The 14,496-nt window shown below is 44.6% G+C and overlaps 1 protein-coding gene across 1 annotated transcript; it reads left to right on the top strand.

Annotated features, from left to right (window-relative positions):
- Positions 1–6,891: 6,891 nt before the first annotated feature.
- rpain (RPA interacting protein) lies at positions 6,892–11,652 on the top strand. The gene is made up of 7 exons (XM_079253000.1): positions 6,892–7,068; positions 7,178–7,360; positions 7,504–7,576; positions 7,705–7,816; positions 7,895–7,958; positions 11,272–11,418; positions 11,554–11,652. The coding sequence occupies exons 1-7, from the start codon at positions 6,997–6,999 to the stop codon at positions 11,581–11,583; spliced, it is 681 nt and encodes a 226-aa protein (XP_079109126.1). The 5' UTR covers positions 6,892–6,996; the 3' UTR covers positions 11,584–11,652.
- Positions 11,653–14,496: the final 2,844 nt, after the last annotated feature.

Below are 14,496 nucleotides of genomic sequence, written 5' to 3'. Positions count from 1 at the left end.
AAACAGCTCCACGTGTTCTTTGTCTCAGAAATGATGACTACATGAGTGATCATTGTTCATGGAAGTATTGCTGATCGGTAGATTTTACACCTTATTGTCTTCCTGCATCACGTTGGATTAGTTGTCTTTCATAAGAGATGGAAGACATTTTAAACAACAACAGTTATGGTATACTGCTGTTACCTCATCACAAAGATGATAAAACCGATGAGGATTATTTATAGATGTGAGGAAACTTCATGTTTCTGAAGATTAATGAGGAGGAATGAGAAAAAAAAAACTCACACTTTGCCTCTTTCTTTGGGTTCTTTTAAAGAAAGTATTGATATTTGGTCCTAATTTTCACACAAACTGCAGATTTAATGTTCAGCTTCGTTTCTTTCAGGCCATAGTTTTAAATTATTTACATTAACCCTTTTCATCTCTTCTGTTTTGCATCTTTGCAGAGAAAACCTTTCCTGACCTGAAAAGGCCAAACTGTTGAATGCAGATGTGCTTCTGGTGATGCTGCTGTCTCTGGGAAACACAGACCAACTGGTTTCCATCTTAGAGGTCAGTCCTCGCGCACCGCAGCGCAGCGTAATGTCGCATATGGAGGCGTCGCGCGCTCGGCCTGCACGCGTTATATAAGAAGCAAGAAAAGGCCTCAGAGGTGGGAAAGAAATGTGCGCGAGCATCCATCTTAGCTTCAAAATGGAAGCTTTGGATCCACCCCTCCCTCCCGACACCAGGCAGATTGCGCGACACCAGCTGGTTGGCGGCTTTCAGCGCCTCCGTGGCGCAAACAGCCAGGATGACGCTGCGGGGTTTTGCGTGATTTTGCGTGGCTGAGCAACAGGACATCAGAGCTCCATGGAGGAGTTTCTGGCTTGAGAAGAGATCCAGATGTTGGCACATGCACCCCCCCCCCCCCCCCCCCCCCCCCCCCCCCTCCGTGTCTTCCTACCTTCTAGTTAATCCTCTCCTGTTGAGGAATCCATGAATCCCACCCAGACCACCTCCTGGCTGCTGGGCAAACTGGGAAAACACCGTCCAGCCTCTGGTTCCCCCAATAGCAGCCTGCTCTGCTGGTCCAGGGTCCAGTCCTGGATGATAACCTGTAAACCCCCCCTCCACAAAGCGTCACAGGCCGGGGGCTCTTTCTCCAGGGGGGGCTTCTGTCTTTTTCTGTTTTTAGATCTTCATTGATCAGGATTCCCTCACGTGCAGACTGCGGAACAGGCGCAGAACAGCGGCGAATGGACGCGTCCCTCCTTCCTCTTGGAGCGAGAGGAAGATGTCTTCCATTGACGGTGGAGGCTGTTTGTGTCCCGCCACGACGCGCACAGCTCCTTCACGCGCCCCCCCGACCCAGCAGGCAGCCGCAGGGGTCGATCTGAAAGGCTAAACGTACAAAATAAAAGATGGAGGGAAAGAAACGCGCCGCTGTGAATCCAAAAATAGCTCCCAGCTCGTTCCCTGTCCACGCAGACCTGCTGTGGAGGGGGGGGGGGGGGGGGGGGGGGGAGGGGGGGGGGGGGTGCTTGGATGCGGGCATCTGCAGCTATTCGGGTTGGATGTGGCAGAGAATCGCAGCTCTCTGATTGGCTGCGGCGGGGGATGCCGCTGCCTCCGCGGATGCGGCAGGCGCGCGCACAGCCTATCGCGAGGGTCGCTGTCCGAGGTGCTGAACCAGCCTCCAGAACCAGTCAGAGCCGCCGCTTCTGGTTGGGGGGGGGCAGATACGCGGTGGGTTTTGTGAATCAGCTCAAGCAGCAGAAACTCATCACACCGTGGCTGCTGAATCCGCCTGGAGGTGTCACGCTCCCCACTTCCACACAAACATGGTCACCAGCGTGAAGAGGCAAAGCGTGGCTCGTTTAGCTGCTTTTAGCTTCAGCAAAGCAAGAAAATGACAGATAGTTAACAATGGATTAAGAAAATGATGTGAAAATATCTCTTTTTCAACCCAGACACACTCAAACCTCAGCGGCTCAAACAGCTTGGTGAATCTGTCCAGGGGCCCCGCCGGGACATTCGGGCCCCGCCGAGACATTTAGGCCCCCGTCGGGACATTTGGGCCCCGCCGGGACATTTAGGCCCCGTCGGGACATTTGTGCCCTGCCGGGACATTTGGGCCCCCGCCGGGACATTCGGGCCCTGCTGGGACATTCGGGCCCCGCCGGGGACATTCGGGCCCTGCTGGGACATTTGGGCCCAGCCGGGACATTTGGGCCCCGCCGGGACATTCGGGCCCCGCCGGGACATTTAGGGCCCCGCCGGGACATTTGGGCCCTGCTGGGACATTTGGGCCCCGCCGGGACATTCGGGCCCCGCCGGGAGATTTAGGCCCCGTCGGGACATTCGGGCCCTGCCGGGGACATTTTGGCCCTGCCGGGACATTTGGGCCCCGCCGAGACATTTAGGCCCCGTCGGGAGATTTAGGCCCCGTCGGGACATTTAGGCCCCGTCGGGACATTTGTGCCCTGCCGGGACATTCGGGCCCTGCTGGGACATTCGGGCCCCGCCGGGACATTTGGGCCCTGCTGGGACATTTGGGCCCAGCCGGGACATTTGGGCCCCCGCCGGGACATTCGGGCCCCGCCGGGACATTTAGGCCCCGCCGGGACATTTAGGCCCCGCCGGGACATTTGGGCCCTGCTGGGACATTTGGGCCCCGCCGGGACATTCGGGCCCCGCCGGGGAGATTTAGGCCCCGTCGGGACATTTGGGCCCTGCCGGGACATTTTGGCCCTGCCGGGACATTTGGGCCCTGCTGGGACATTCGGGCCCCGCCGGGAGATTTAGGCCCCGTCGGGGACATTTGGGCCTCGCCGGGACATTTGGGCCCCGCCGGGACATTCGGGCCCTGCTGGGACATTCGGGCCCCGCCGGGACATTTGGGCCCTGCTGGGACATTTGGGCCCCGCCGGGGACATTTGGGCCCCGCCGGGACATTCGGGCCCCGCCGGGACATTTAGGCCCCGCCGGGACATTTGGGCCCTGCTGGGACATTTGGGCCCCGCCGGGACATTCGGGCCCCACCGGGAGATTTAGGCCCCGTCGGGACCATTTGGGCCCTGCCGGGACATTTTGGCCCTGCCGGACATTTGGGCCCTGCTGGGACATTCGGGCCCCGCCGGGAGATTTAGGCCCCGTCGGGACATTTGGGCCCTGCCGGGACATTTTGGCCCTGCCGGGACATTTGGGCCCCGCCGAGACATTTAGGCCCCGTCGGGAGATTTAGGCCCCGTCGGGACATTTAGGCCCCGTCGGGACATTTGTGCCCTGCCGGGACATTTGGGCCCCGCCGGGACATTCGGGCCCTGCTGGGACATTCGGGCCCCGCCGGGACATTTGGGCCCTGCTGGGACATTTGGGCCCCGCCGGGACATTTGGGCCCCGCCGGGACATTCGGGGCCCCGCCGGGACATTTAGGCCCCGCCGGGACATTTGGGCCCTGCTGGGACATTTGGGCCCCGCCGGGACATTCGGGCCCCCGCCGGGAGATTTAGGCCCCGTCGGGACATTTGGGCCCTGCCGCGACATTTGTGCCCTGCCGGGACATTTGGGCCCTGCTGGGACATTCGGGCCCCGCCGGGAGATTTAGGCCCCGTCGGGACATTTGGGCCCAACCGGGACATTCGGGCCCTGCCGGGACATTCGGGCCCTGCCGGGACATTTGGGCCTCGCCGGGACATTTGGGCCCCGCCGGGACATTTGGGCCCCGCCGGGACATTCGGGCCCCGCCGGGACATTTGTGCCCTGCCGGGACATTTGGGCCCCGCTGGGACATTCGGGCCCCGCTGGGACATTCGGGCCCAACCGGGACATTCGGGCCCTGCCGGGACATTTGGGCCCCGCCGGGACATTTCATAGCAAAGACCCCACCACTTGATCGCAAATTTTAGATTTGTGATCATTTTTGCTTCAAGCTGAAAAAAAAAAAAAAAAAAAAAAAAAGCTTTTCATGGGAATAATAAAGATCTATGGCTGTGTTTAACCCTTTATGAGGCAAGTGACTATTTTTTAACACTTTCTTTTCTTTAATATTCAGCGTGAAACTTTTTCTTCTTTTGTTTGTTCATGTAACAACAGAAAGGAGATCTTGGTCCAGAAGGACAATTTTAGGTAAAAACTTCTAATTTGAAGGTATTTCTTTAAGTGCCCTATAAAGGGTTAAATCACAGTGCAGACATCTAACTAGGTTATTTTGATATAAATGGTTTATCAGTTTATATTACTGCTATATTTTATTACAACCTTTGAAAAAAGCATTTATTTCATGAAGGTTTAATGATTTTCTTATATTTGAACATCTTTTTGGGCCCCTCTCAAGTCATGGGGCCCTTAATCCTCCTAACTTCCCCCCATATGGCGCCTCTGCATGTGTCATTATCTATTTGTCAAATTCAATTGTTATTTGTTGGCAAATTCTGCTCAAAAACAAGAAATCATTTGTTAAAAAAGTCTGCAAAAATGTATTCCTTTTTTGTTGCTTCTCTTAATGAGAAATAATAATTTAAAAAAAATGTCCAAACATGAAATATTTGTGTCTTCATTTAATTAGACAATGAGGGAAATGTGTTGTGCAGGGAAATAAAATGGGATTAATTTCTGCTTATTTTATATTTTTTTTACTTTTTCATGACCATATGTCTGCATGTAGAGTATATACAGTATATATATTTATATACAGATGCACAAAACCTGCAAACTGACCTCCAAACAGATGACAACAGAAAGTTAGAAGAAGAGTTAGATGTGCGCTTACTAGTTTATCAGTCAATTATGGCTCCCAGACCAACTCTGTGTGTCATCAGCCTCTTTACACGGACCACCTTCAGTACCGGGTTTGACCCCCTTTTTCCTTCAGAACTGCCAACATGGATCCATCAAGGTGGAAACGTTCCTCAGAGATTTTCTCCATGTTGACATGAAGCATCACACAGTTTCTGGTCATTCATGATGAGCATCTCCTGTTCCACCTCATCCCAAAGGTCAGTCGGCAACTAAATCCTCATTTCTACAGAAAATCTTAAGATAAAAACCACAAATTCCTTTACAATAAAACTAAAACACAACACAAGAGACATAAAACAAAGTAAATTAAAGAAACGTGGTTTTAAAAAGAGTCTGCAGATCTCAGGCGGAGAGGAAGGGAGTTTCAGAGGGAGGGGAGCAAACACTGCAAATGTGTCACATTCTGGTTTTCAGACGTGTTTGCTTCACAACCAGCAGAAACTGATGCAAATGTTCACCAACATCAGCTGCTGCTGATTGTTTAGAGGTCGATTTATCAAAACCAGAAGTTTCAAATGGTGTGTAATGACTGGGGGCCGGTGGGACTGAAGTACAGCGGTGACATGAAAATACTTCTGTTCCAGAGCTTTATTACTTAACCGTGTGAAAACATCTCAGGTCAGGACACACGGAGACTCAGCCTGGGAATGTTTTCTAAATGTTAAAAACAAGAAGAACCCTCTGATTGGAGATGATGTGAGCTTTGTGACATGGTGCATCATCCTGCTGGAAGTTTCCATCAGAAGATGCTACACTGTGCTCAGAAAGGGATGGACATGGTCAGCAGGTGGGCTGTGGGGGTTAAACCAGGTCATGTTGGGACTAAGAGGACCAAAGTGAGACAGGAAAACTCCACACACCATTACACTGAAAAAAGCCAGTTTCAGTGGTTTTGAGCATCTGGTAACGTTCCTATCAGACATCTCCATGTTGAGGTGTTTTAGTGATGTCCCACTTGCAGGAGGCTTTCGGTGAGATTGAGGGGAAACCAGAGGGATCACATCTTCTAGCGAGTTCCCTGCTCAGACTTTCCTGACTCTGTCTGTCTGTGTGACGTCTCTCCATGTTGGATTCTTTGCAGCTATGCAGGGAAACTGATATAAACAGTACAAAGTGTTAGAATTACTGACATCTAGAGGTAAAAATAAGCATAGAAATGACTGAGAGAGAAGTAGACCACATTTACCCGTCCAGGGCTCCAAACGTTAATATATGCGTCAGAGAACTGTTTCAGATGGGGTTTAAAGTGCATCAATTTTTACCTTTAATGAAGGAATTGGATGAAAATACAGTTTTTAATGATACATTTCTATGACTCACTGTACATCTTTAATGTTTGCTTTTAGTTGGACTGCAGTCATTTCAGAGGTAGACATATGTATCTCAGGTTATTGTAGGGATGTCAAACCCCAGTCCTCGAGGGCCGTTATCCGGCAGGTTTTTGTTGCTTCACTCTGCCAACACAGCTGATTCAAATCAAATGGATCCAGCAGCTTCTTGTCAACCTATTCATTCATTTCTGTCAGGTGTGTTGGAGCATGGAGACAACAAAAACCTGCAGGGTACCGGCCCACGAGGACTGGAGTTTGACACCTGTGGGTTATTGGGTGAACAGCGGCAACCATGAGTGTTCAGAATCAAATATTTTATTTAGTAAAATTCCCTAAAATGATATTTCCTAAGCAAACACCTGAGGGGGTTTCACGTGTTGTGACTGTAAAAAAATAAAATAAAATGAAATAAAATGAAATGAAATGAAATGAAATGAAATAAAATAAAATAAAAACATGTAAATAATCATTAAAACGAAATCATAACAAAAACTCAAATAAGCCAACTGCTGATATATAACCATAATATTATAAGATGCTTGTAGTTTTATAATTATACATGTATAACAATATTTCATAAACATATTTAATGTAAATCATTAGGTATACCCACGTTATATAAAATATCTGGCTACTTTATTCATTAAAAACACTTGGCAATTCCATTATCTTTTTATATTATTGACTATGTAAAAAATAAGAGGCTTTTTGAACAACTACATATCCCAGCATGCATCTCGCGGCAGCGTACAGCAACACTTCCGGGTTTACAGGTTAAAAAGTGCAATGTTTTGCTTCGCCGTGAGTCCGCTTCTGTGAAGTTTTTTTTTTTTTTAATTTATTTTGGAATACATGTAAACTAATCCCGACTCTTAATATTTTAATGGACGGTCTGCAAAGACACCGCCAGCTTTATAAAGGAACCACTCCGCCATGGAAAGAAACATTCCGCAAGGCGAGTTATAAAACACCGACATGTCCGCCGGCTAGTTAGTTAGCATGTTGACATGTCTTCCTTCACTTTTAACATCCACATGTTTCCTTTTCTCTGTTCTCCTTTAAAGCGCTGTGTGGACAGGCTGAAGAAAAGCCGGTCCAGGCTGTTGGAGAGGTACCGACAGCTGGGAGAAAGTCAGCAGCAGAGCAGCTCCATCATCGTCCAGGAGGTGATGGAGGAGGAGTGGAGCGCCTTGCAGTCGGAGGACCAGAGGCTGCCTCCTCTCTGGGGTCCACAGGGCATGGCACAGGTCTGTCCCTCCTTCTGGTGTCCACAGGGCATGGCACAGGTCTGTCCCTCTCTCTGGGGTCCAGGTCTGTCCCTCCTTCTGGGGTCCACAGGTCTGGCTCCGTCCTTTCGCCTTGACTTTCTTATTCCTTTCTATTCAAACAGGTTTTTGGCGACACAAGGGAACATGATGAGCTGGCAGTTCTGGAAGAAATCCAGCAGGAGCTCATAACCCAAGGTGGTGCACATCCACATGTCCTCATTCACTTCTGATCAGTAAATAAACCAGTAAATAAACAACCCAGACAAATGCTGATGTCTGCATGGGACTGATTTGAAACGTGCATGGGTCTGTTTGTGCTGCAGAAATGTCTATAATAGAAGAGTATGAGAGGAACCTGCAGTTTGAGCAGCAGTACATATCGTCCATAGTAGAGGATATGGAAGAGAGGCATATCATCTGCCCCGTGTGTCACATGTGAGTCCAGTTATTTACTGCTTTTAACACATACTGACTGTAAACAAGTCAACGTGGTAATGCTTGTCAATTTTCCAGGAACAACTTGAGCATCAACAACTTTTTTATCTCCTGTCCCTGTGGACTTTATATCAACACTAAGGTTTGTTGAGCTTCATTCTGTTAAAATGTGGGCTTTCTTGTCATTTTTACTGCATTTTGAACCATCAGACAAACAATAGAAACTAATTAGAATAATTCTATGTAATGTTTACTTGCAGAGGTTTTCTCATTGTGCCAGAGTATCGTTTTAAAGTTTCACATAACACATGGAAGCCATCATGATTGTTTACTAACAGGCATCAGTGCAGAACAAAAGGGTTGAAGTACTAAAATCAGGATTGGGTAAAAAGATAAAACTCCTGTTGAAACTGAAAGTAACGACTGCAGAGCAGGAAGATAAATGTGTTGTCAGGAGAAAACCAAAAACTAAATTGTAGTTTTCATTTATTTGAAAAAGTTCAATATGAGACTTGAAAGACTTTAATCTATTAGGATTCATGTTATTTATAATTAAAAACAACACAATATGCTTTATGCTTTAGGGTTCAATAGAAGGAAGATCAGTTCGCCGATGACGACATCATGGCTTTGTTTCAGTTTATTCCGTTTAATTAAAGAACTCATTAAAGAAAAAAACTTTATGTAGGATTTTTTTGCTTTTTATATAATAAATAACATCAAGTCCAGGACAAAACTAACATTAAAAACACTTTGAGTATTTTAACCCTTTAAATGCCAGTTTACTGATATTAGCTGAAAATAAAGGTTGTTTCCATAGACATGTTGGGGGCAGGATGATCTTTTAAAAATCAGTCTTGTAAGCTACAACAATTACTTAAGATATTTACTTTTATCAATTTTTAGCTTTAATGTAGTACCATGTTTCAATTCTGCTCCCTTATTAAGTCATTTGAGACAAAAAGGAGCTATATGAAGGTTAAAAGAGACAAATGTAACGTGATAAAAATAATTATGTTTAAAAAATTATTCACGCTGCAACACATAAACTCATATGAGATAAGATAAGATGGGTTCTGATAAGGTAAAGTCCTTTATTGATCCACGGAGGGGGAATTTCACTGTTATAGCAACTCAAACACAACGTAACACAGACATTAAATCATGAAATAAAAGACACAAAAAACAAAATGTACAATAAATAATAAAAATAAAACAAAAAGAAAAAAATGTCTTTGTATATACAGCCTCACCCAGTTTGAAAGTATATCCAGTATACTGTACCCAGTTTAACCAAGTCTTTTTTCCACACTGCATGCAGTAACGACGGCTGCTCACTAGGGGACCATATTCCCCACAATAACCACGGACTGAGGACATAGAGGGAGAAAGAAGCTGAAATTACAGACAATCAATTGATCAAAACAACCGACCTGAAATTACCATCAGCAGTTACTAAAAGGTTATTGATTACCTTGAAAGAGTGATGTTGAAACCAGAGCTGTTAAAATACCCAACCTCAACTGGAGATGATCAATCATAAAGAACAAAAGTTTTATCACAACAATAAACCATCAAATCTTCTGTATAAGGATGCAATGATACGTCTGTAACCAGGCCAACCTGAGATTATAGAGGATGGATGGATGGATGGATGGATGGACTGATAGATTGATAGATGGATGGATGGACGAATTGACGGAAGGATGGATGGATGGGTGATTGGATGGATGGATGGATGGGCGATTGGATGGATGGATGAATGGACTGATAGATTGATGGATGGATGGACGAATTGACGAAAGGATGGATGGATGGATGAATGGACGAATTGACGGAAGGATGGATGGGTGATTGGATGGATGGACGAATTGACGGAAGGATAGATGGATGGGTGATTGGATGGATGGATGGGTGATTGGATGGATGGATGGATGGACTGATAGATTGATGGATGGATGGAGGGATGATGGATAGATAGATGGAAGGATGGACGAATTGACAGAAGGATGAATGGATGAGTGGATGAATGAGTGGATGGATGAACGAATTGAAGAAAGGATGGATGGGTGATTTGATGGATAGATGGTTGGACGGCTGGATGGATGGTTGGGTGATTGGATGGATGGATGATGGATGGGTGATTGGATGGATGGACGAATTGACGGAAGAATGGATGGATGGGTGATTGGATGGATGGATGGACGAATTGACGGATGGATGAATGGGTGGATGGATGAGTGGATGGATAGACGCATTGAAGAAAGGATGGATGGGTGATTTGATGGATGGATGGTTGGACGGCTGGATGGATGGTTGGGTGGATGGATGGATGGGTGGATGGATGGATGGGTGGCTACGGTAACATTCTGATCCACTTTATCTGTTTACATGAACAGATATTTAATTTGACTGAAATCGGTCTGATCAGAGATTCCAGGTAGATCCAGATCAACTGATTGATCAGTTTGTTTACTCTATAGGAACATCTAATATGATCGCGATGCCTTTGATGAGAGTGATGCACAGCACTTTGAACTTTTTAACTGTTGTAACTCTTCCCGCATCCAAAAGAAAAACTTTCTGCTGCTTTCCTGCTTTGTTTTGCTGCCTCCATTTTTCAAGTCTGTCCAGAAACACGTGACATCACGTAACCTCCACGTGGTTCAAGCACGTGCAAAAAAGACAAACACCACAGAAACATCAGAGTGAGTGTAGACGCGGTCATTTCTCCACCTGATATGATCGTAGAAATGTTCAAATTCTTCACAGTGGAGTCGTTCAGCTGGCTAAGCTTCGAGGGGAGTGCTAGCCGTGTGGGTAAAGAGGTGGACTTGGGTCTGGAGTTGAACCAGCTGGTTAAACCCAGTGGCTCCCAGTGTAACTAGCATGAGTTAAACACAGAGAAGAAATGTCCCAACTGGGAATAACTGAGTATAAAAAAATAAATAAAAAGCTGAGGAGACTCATTCTGATTGGATGTTTGATCGGATCAGACGTCGTCCATGGAAACGCAGGTATTGTTCATCGATCTGAAACTGAACCTCGGGAAATAACGGCACAGCAGACGATCTGCAGCTTGGTCTCAAAGTTTCCGTATCGCTACACAGTCGTGTCCCTTTCTGTCTGAACAAACATATACACCACCAGTCAAAAGTTTGGACACACTTTCCTACTGGATTTAATGGGAAAGTGTGTCCCGACTTTTGACTGGTGGTGGAAGACAACTCTGTGAAGTTGAAGAGACGTTATTGGTGAATATCTTAAAAGTTACGAGTCATGATTCTGCTGAAAGATGTGTGTAGGGATATGACTATATATGGATCTGTGTGTGTGTGTGTGTGTGTATTTAAATGTATTTTGGTATGTTTTTGTGGAAGGATTTTAAAGTGTCTGAAATGAAGCAATTAGAAAAGCCAGTGTTGGCTCTGACAGGAACCTTCTCCTGACCTTAGAAGCGACACATTAGTCCGGATGTCCTGCAGCGTCTTCTGGAGTCCAGGGTGTCTGAGCACATGGAGGAGTGTCTACACAACCCTGTTTTCTCTGTCGCTGCCAACACAGAAGCAGAAAGCTCTTCCAACCTGATGATAAGCTGTAAGGTAGGACAAGTCATCCCATCTCTTCTTCATGACTTCCAGGGAAAGAGAAGTGTATCCTGCTGGAAGCCTGCAGGAGATAACTGCTTTGACAGATGCAGTTTCAGATGAATATTAACCATTTATCTGTGTTTCCAGGTTTGTGACTACCTCTCCATTGTCCTGTGAACCCGTCGCCATTGGTTCAGTCTGAATGTTTCTGTAAAAATTGTGAAATAAAATTATTTTTTTCTTCTATTCGGTGCCTGAATGTTGCCGTTTCCTTCACCGCATGCTTCCTACATCATCGGTTGCTCAAACTAAATCAACTAAGTTAACCAGTTCCTCACACGAACCTCGGTCGCTGTGCTTCTATAAATGTGAAGCTCGGCAGCGCTGTGCGACTCCGTGGCCGTCGGGGTCTGGTTTATGGAGCCGATCTGAGTCTCGCTGAACTTCTCCAGTTTGCTACTTGGCCTCGTAAAACCAGAATACATGCAAAGCCAAGTTCCAGGGAAAGAAAAGGACTAAAAAAAACCTTGTTTTTCCATGGAAATGATGCAATCCTCTCTGTCCTGCTTCACCGTTGACCTCTGTTTGATACTTTCTTCTTGCAGTGAAATGACAATTTCTGACTAAATTGATGGATGAGCTTTATTGTCCGTCACAGCTCAGGGACAGAAGTGTTTTTCACGTGGTTTCTGTAAATACAGCGTTAAAACATTTTCTGTTTTATGATGTAATTTCACTGTTAGAAATGACAAACCGATAAAGTCATGTCTCCTCGACGTGTTCATGGAGGTTACTGCTGAAGGAATTCAATGTTTTTCCTAAATATTCCAACAAGTCGGGAATTTTGGAACTCTATGATCATGTACCCTTCAGAAAGCCGTGTTTGTGGGGGTCCGGTGACCCTGCAGGCCTGACCGACTATACATTTATAACCAAACCATTAGGTTTGGTTTTGATGTTGTTTCAGGATGAAAATAGATTTTATGAATGAACTGTTGACTAAATCTTTAAAAGTCCAAAACAGTTTGAGGTGACTTTGTTTTTTCTAAACAAAGTCTACATGATACATAAAAGTGATAACATGATAACCAGAACCCACAAAACCATTCTTTAACTACTGAAACATTGAGCTCCTTAAGTCCAAGTTGGATCACTGATAGTTGATCAGTGCGATTTTTACATCATCTGTGTTCAATTTGATGATAAAATAGCAAAAACATACATATGGAGCTATCCTGGTGGGTCCAGCTGTTTTAATATTTAGAAGGAGAATATCTTGCAGAGTGGGAAAGGAAATAAATATAGATACTTATTTACACAGTGTAAAGTTTATTTAGTCATTTTCTTTCTTGCATTTTCTGGAAGTGGACTTTGCAAGTATTTTGGTTGTACAGGGACACATACTAAGATTAAGCTCACTAATGGGGGAGGGGGGGGGGGGGGGTTAGGAAGATACTAAGGGTCCCAGATGTACAAACTATATGAGAAAATCATTAAACCTTCATTAAAAAATAATAAATACTTTTTTCAATGGTTGTAATAAAATATAGCAGTAAATTAAACTGATAGACCTTTTATATCAAAATAACCTAGTTAGATGTCTGCACTGTGATTTAACCCTTTATAGGGCTCTCAAAGAAATACCTTCAAATTAGAAATTTTGACCTAAAAGTGTCCTTCTGGACCAAGACCTCCATTCTGTTGTTACATTAACAAAAAAAAAAAGAAAAAGTTTCATGCTGAATGTGAAAGGAAACAAAGTGATCAAAAATAGTCACCTGCCATATAAAAGGGTTAAACCCAGCCCTAGATCTTTATCATTTCCATGAAAAGCTTTTTTTTAATCAGCTTGAAGAAAAAACAAAAATCTGAAATTTGCAATCCAGTGGTGGGGTCTTTGCTATGGTCCATAGGGCCCAAGATACCTGGCGGCGCCCCTGGATATTAGTAATAAATCACTACATAGTGTTGTAGATTTGCATATATTTCATGGTCCTAGCATATATTCATTACTGATTACGGCTGTGTGGGCTTTCTGAAAAGGTCATGATGAACTTAAGAACTTAAGCTTAGTTCCACAGTGTCTGCTTATTCTCCTTTACACACAGCAATGTGTAGAGGGGCTGACATGTCTGCATTCAGACATCTGGGATCTGATTAGAACACTCTCTTCTTTGAAGAGGGTTACAGCTAACAACAGACATTTCTTGTTTAGAATAACATAGATTCAGGGCAGACAATTAACGCACTTTTGCGAGAGTAAAAGGATGGTTCAGCCTGAAACTCAGGTAGAGCATTCCAGATTTCTGCCCTGTCGGACCTCTGGACTGTTCTGTAATCTTTTTTTTTTTTTTTTTTTTTACGTCAGAACCAGACTCCTCATCATTGACAGACTTTTTCCCACAACAATAGGTTGTAAACTTTGCAGATGATTTAATGAGATGCATAGATCAAAGTGATATAAATATTTTTTTTTTTTTTTTTTTTTTTTTTACAAAGGTTGGTATTGCACATGATAAGAGATGGTTTATTTTCTGTACTTTAACACTAGATGTCGGAAAAGCTTGTGTGTGTATACAGTAGGGATGTGATGAAATGGTTTTGTCCAAATTCAATTTGATTCAGATTTTTTGGGTGCCGATTCTATTTAAATTGTGATGCTCACAATTCTCCGATATTGCTGATTTTTGTAGATTTAAAAAAAAAAAAAAAAAAAATAAAACTTGTTTTTTGTTTGTCATTTTTATTTATTTCAATGAGGAAAAAACAACACAGTAGCCAGATTATCATTCTGCTGCCATGATGCCGAAGAAGACAAGTAAAAAGAGCAATAAAAACAATAAAAATGACAAAAACATTTATGGTGGATTAATTTAATTTATTTGAAAAAAAAAATCGTTTTTAAAAAAAAAAAAAAAAATCGATTTGAAAATTGTGAAGAAAAAAAAGTCCCGATTTCCGATTTTTCGATTCGATTTTCCCACTCCTAGACTGTCGCACAGATAGTACTACACGACACCTGCAGGGGGCGACATCGCCCCGACCATGAGACCCACCTACCCGGAAAACAACCGGGCAGAGAGAGCAGAG

The sequence above is a fragment of the Telmatherina bonti genome (assembly GCF_933228915.1).
Source record: "Telmatherina bonti genome assembly, chromosome: 14".
Classification (NCBI taxonomy): Eukaryota; Metazoa; Chordata; class Actinopteri; order Atheriniformes; family Telmatherinidae; genus Telmatherina; species Telmatherina bonti.
Note: the sequence above shows the minus strand (reverse complement) of the source record. Positions and strands in the feature narration are given on the sequence as shown.

Coding starts and splice junctions, on each gene's coding strand:
- rpain (XM_079253000.1), top strand. CDS start 6,997: ATGGACGGTCTGCAAAGACACCGCCAGCTTTATAAAGGAACCACTCCG. Junction 7,361..7,503: donor GTCCACAGGGCATGGCACAG/GTCTGTCCCTCC, acceptor CTATTCAAACAG/GTTTTTGGCGACACAAGGGA. Junction 7,577..7,704: donor GCAGGAGCTCATAACCCAAG/GTGGTGCACATC, acceptor TTTGTGCTGCAG/AAATGTCTATAATAGAAGAG.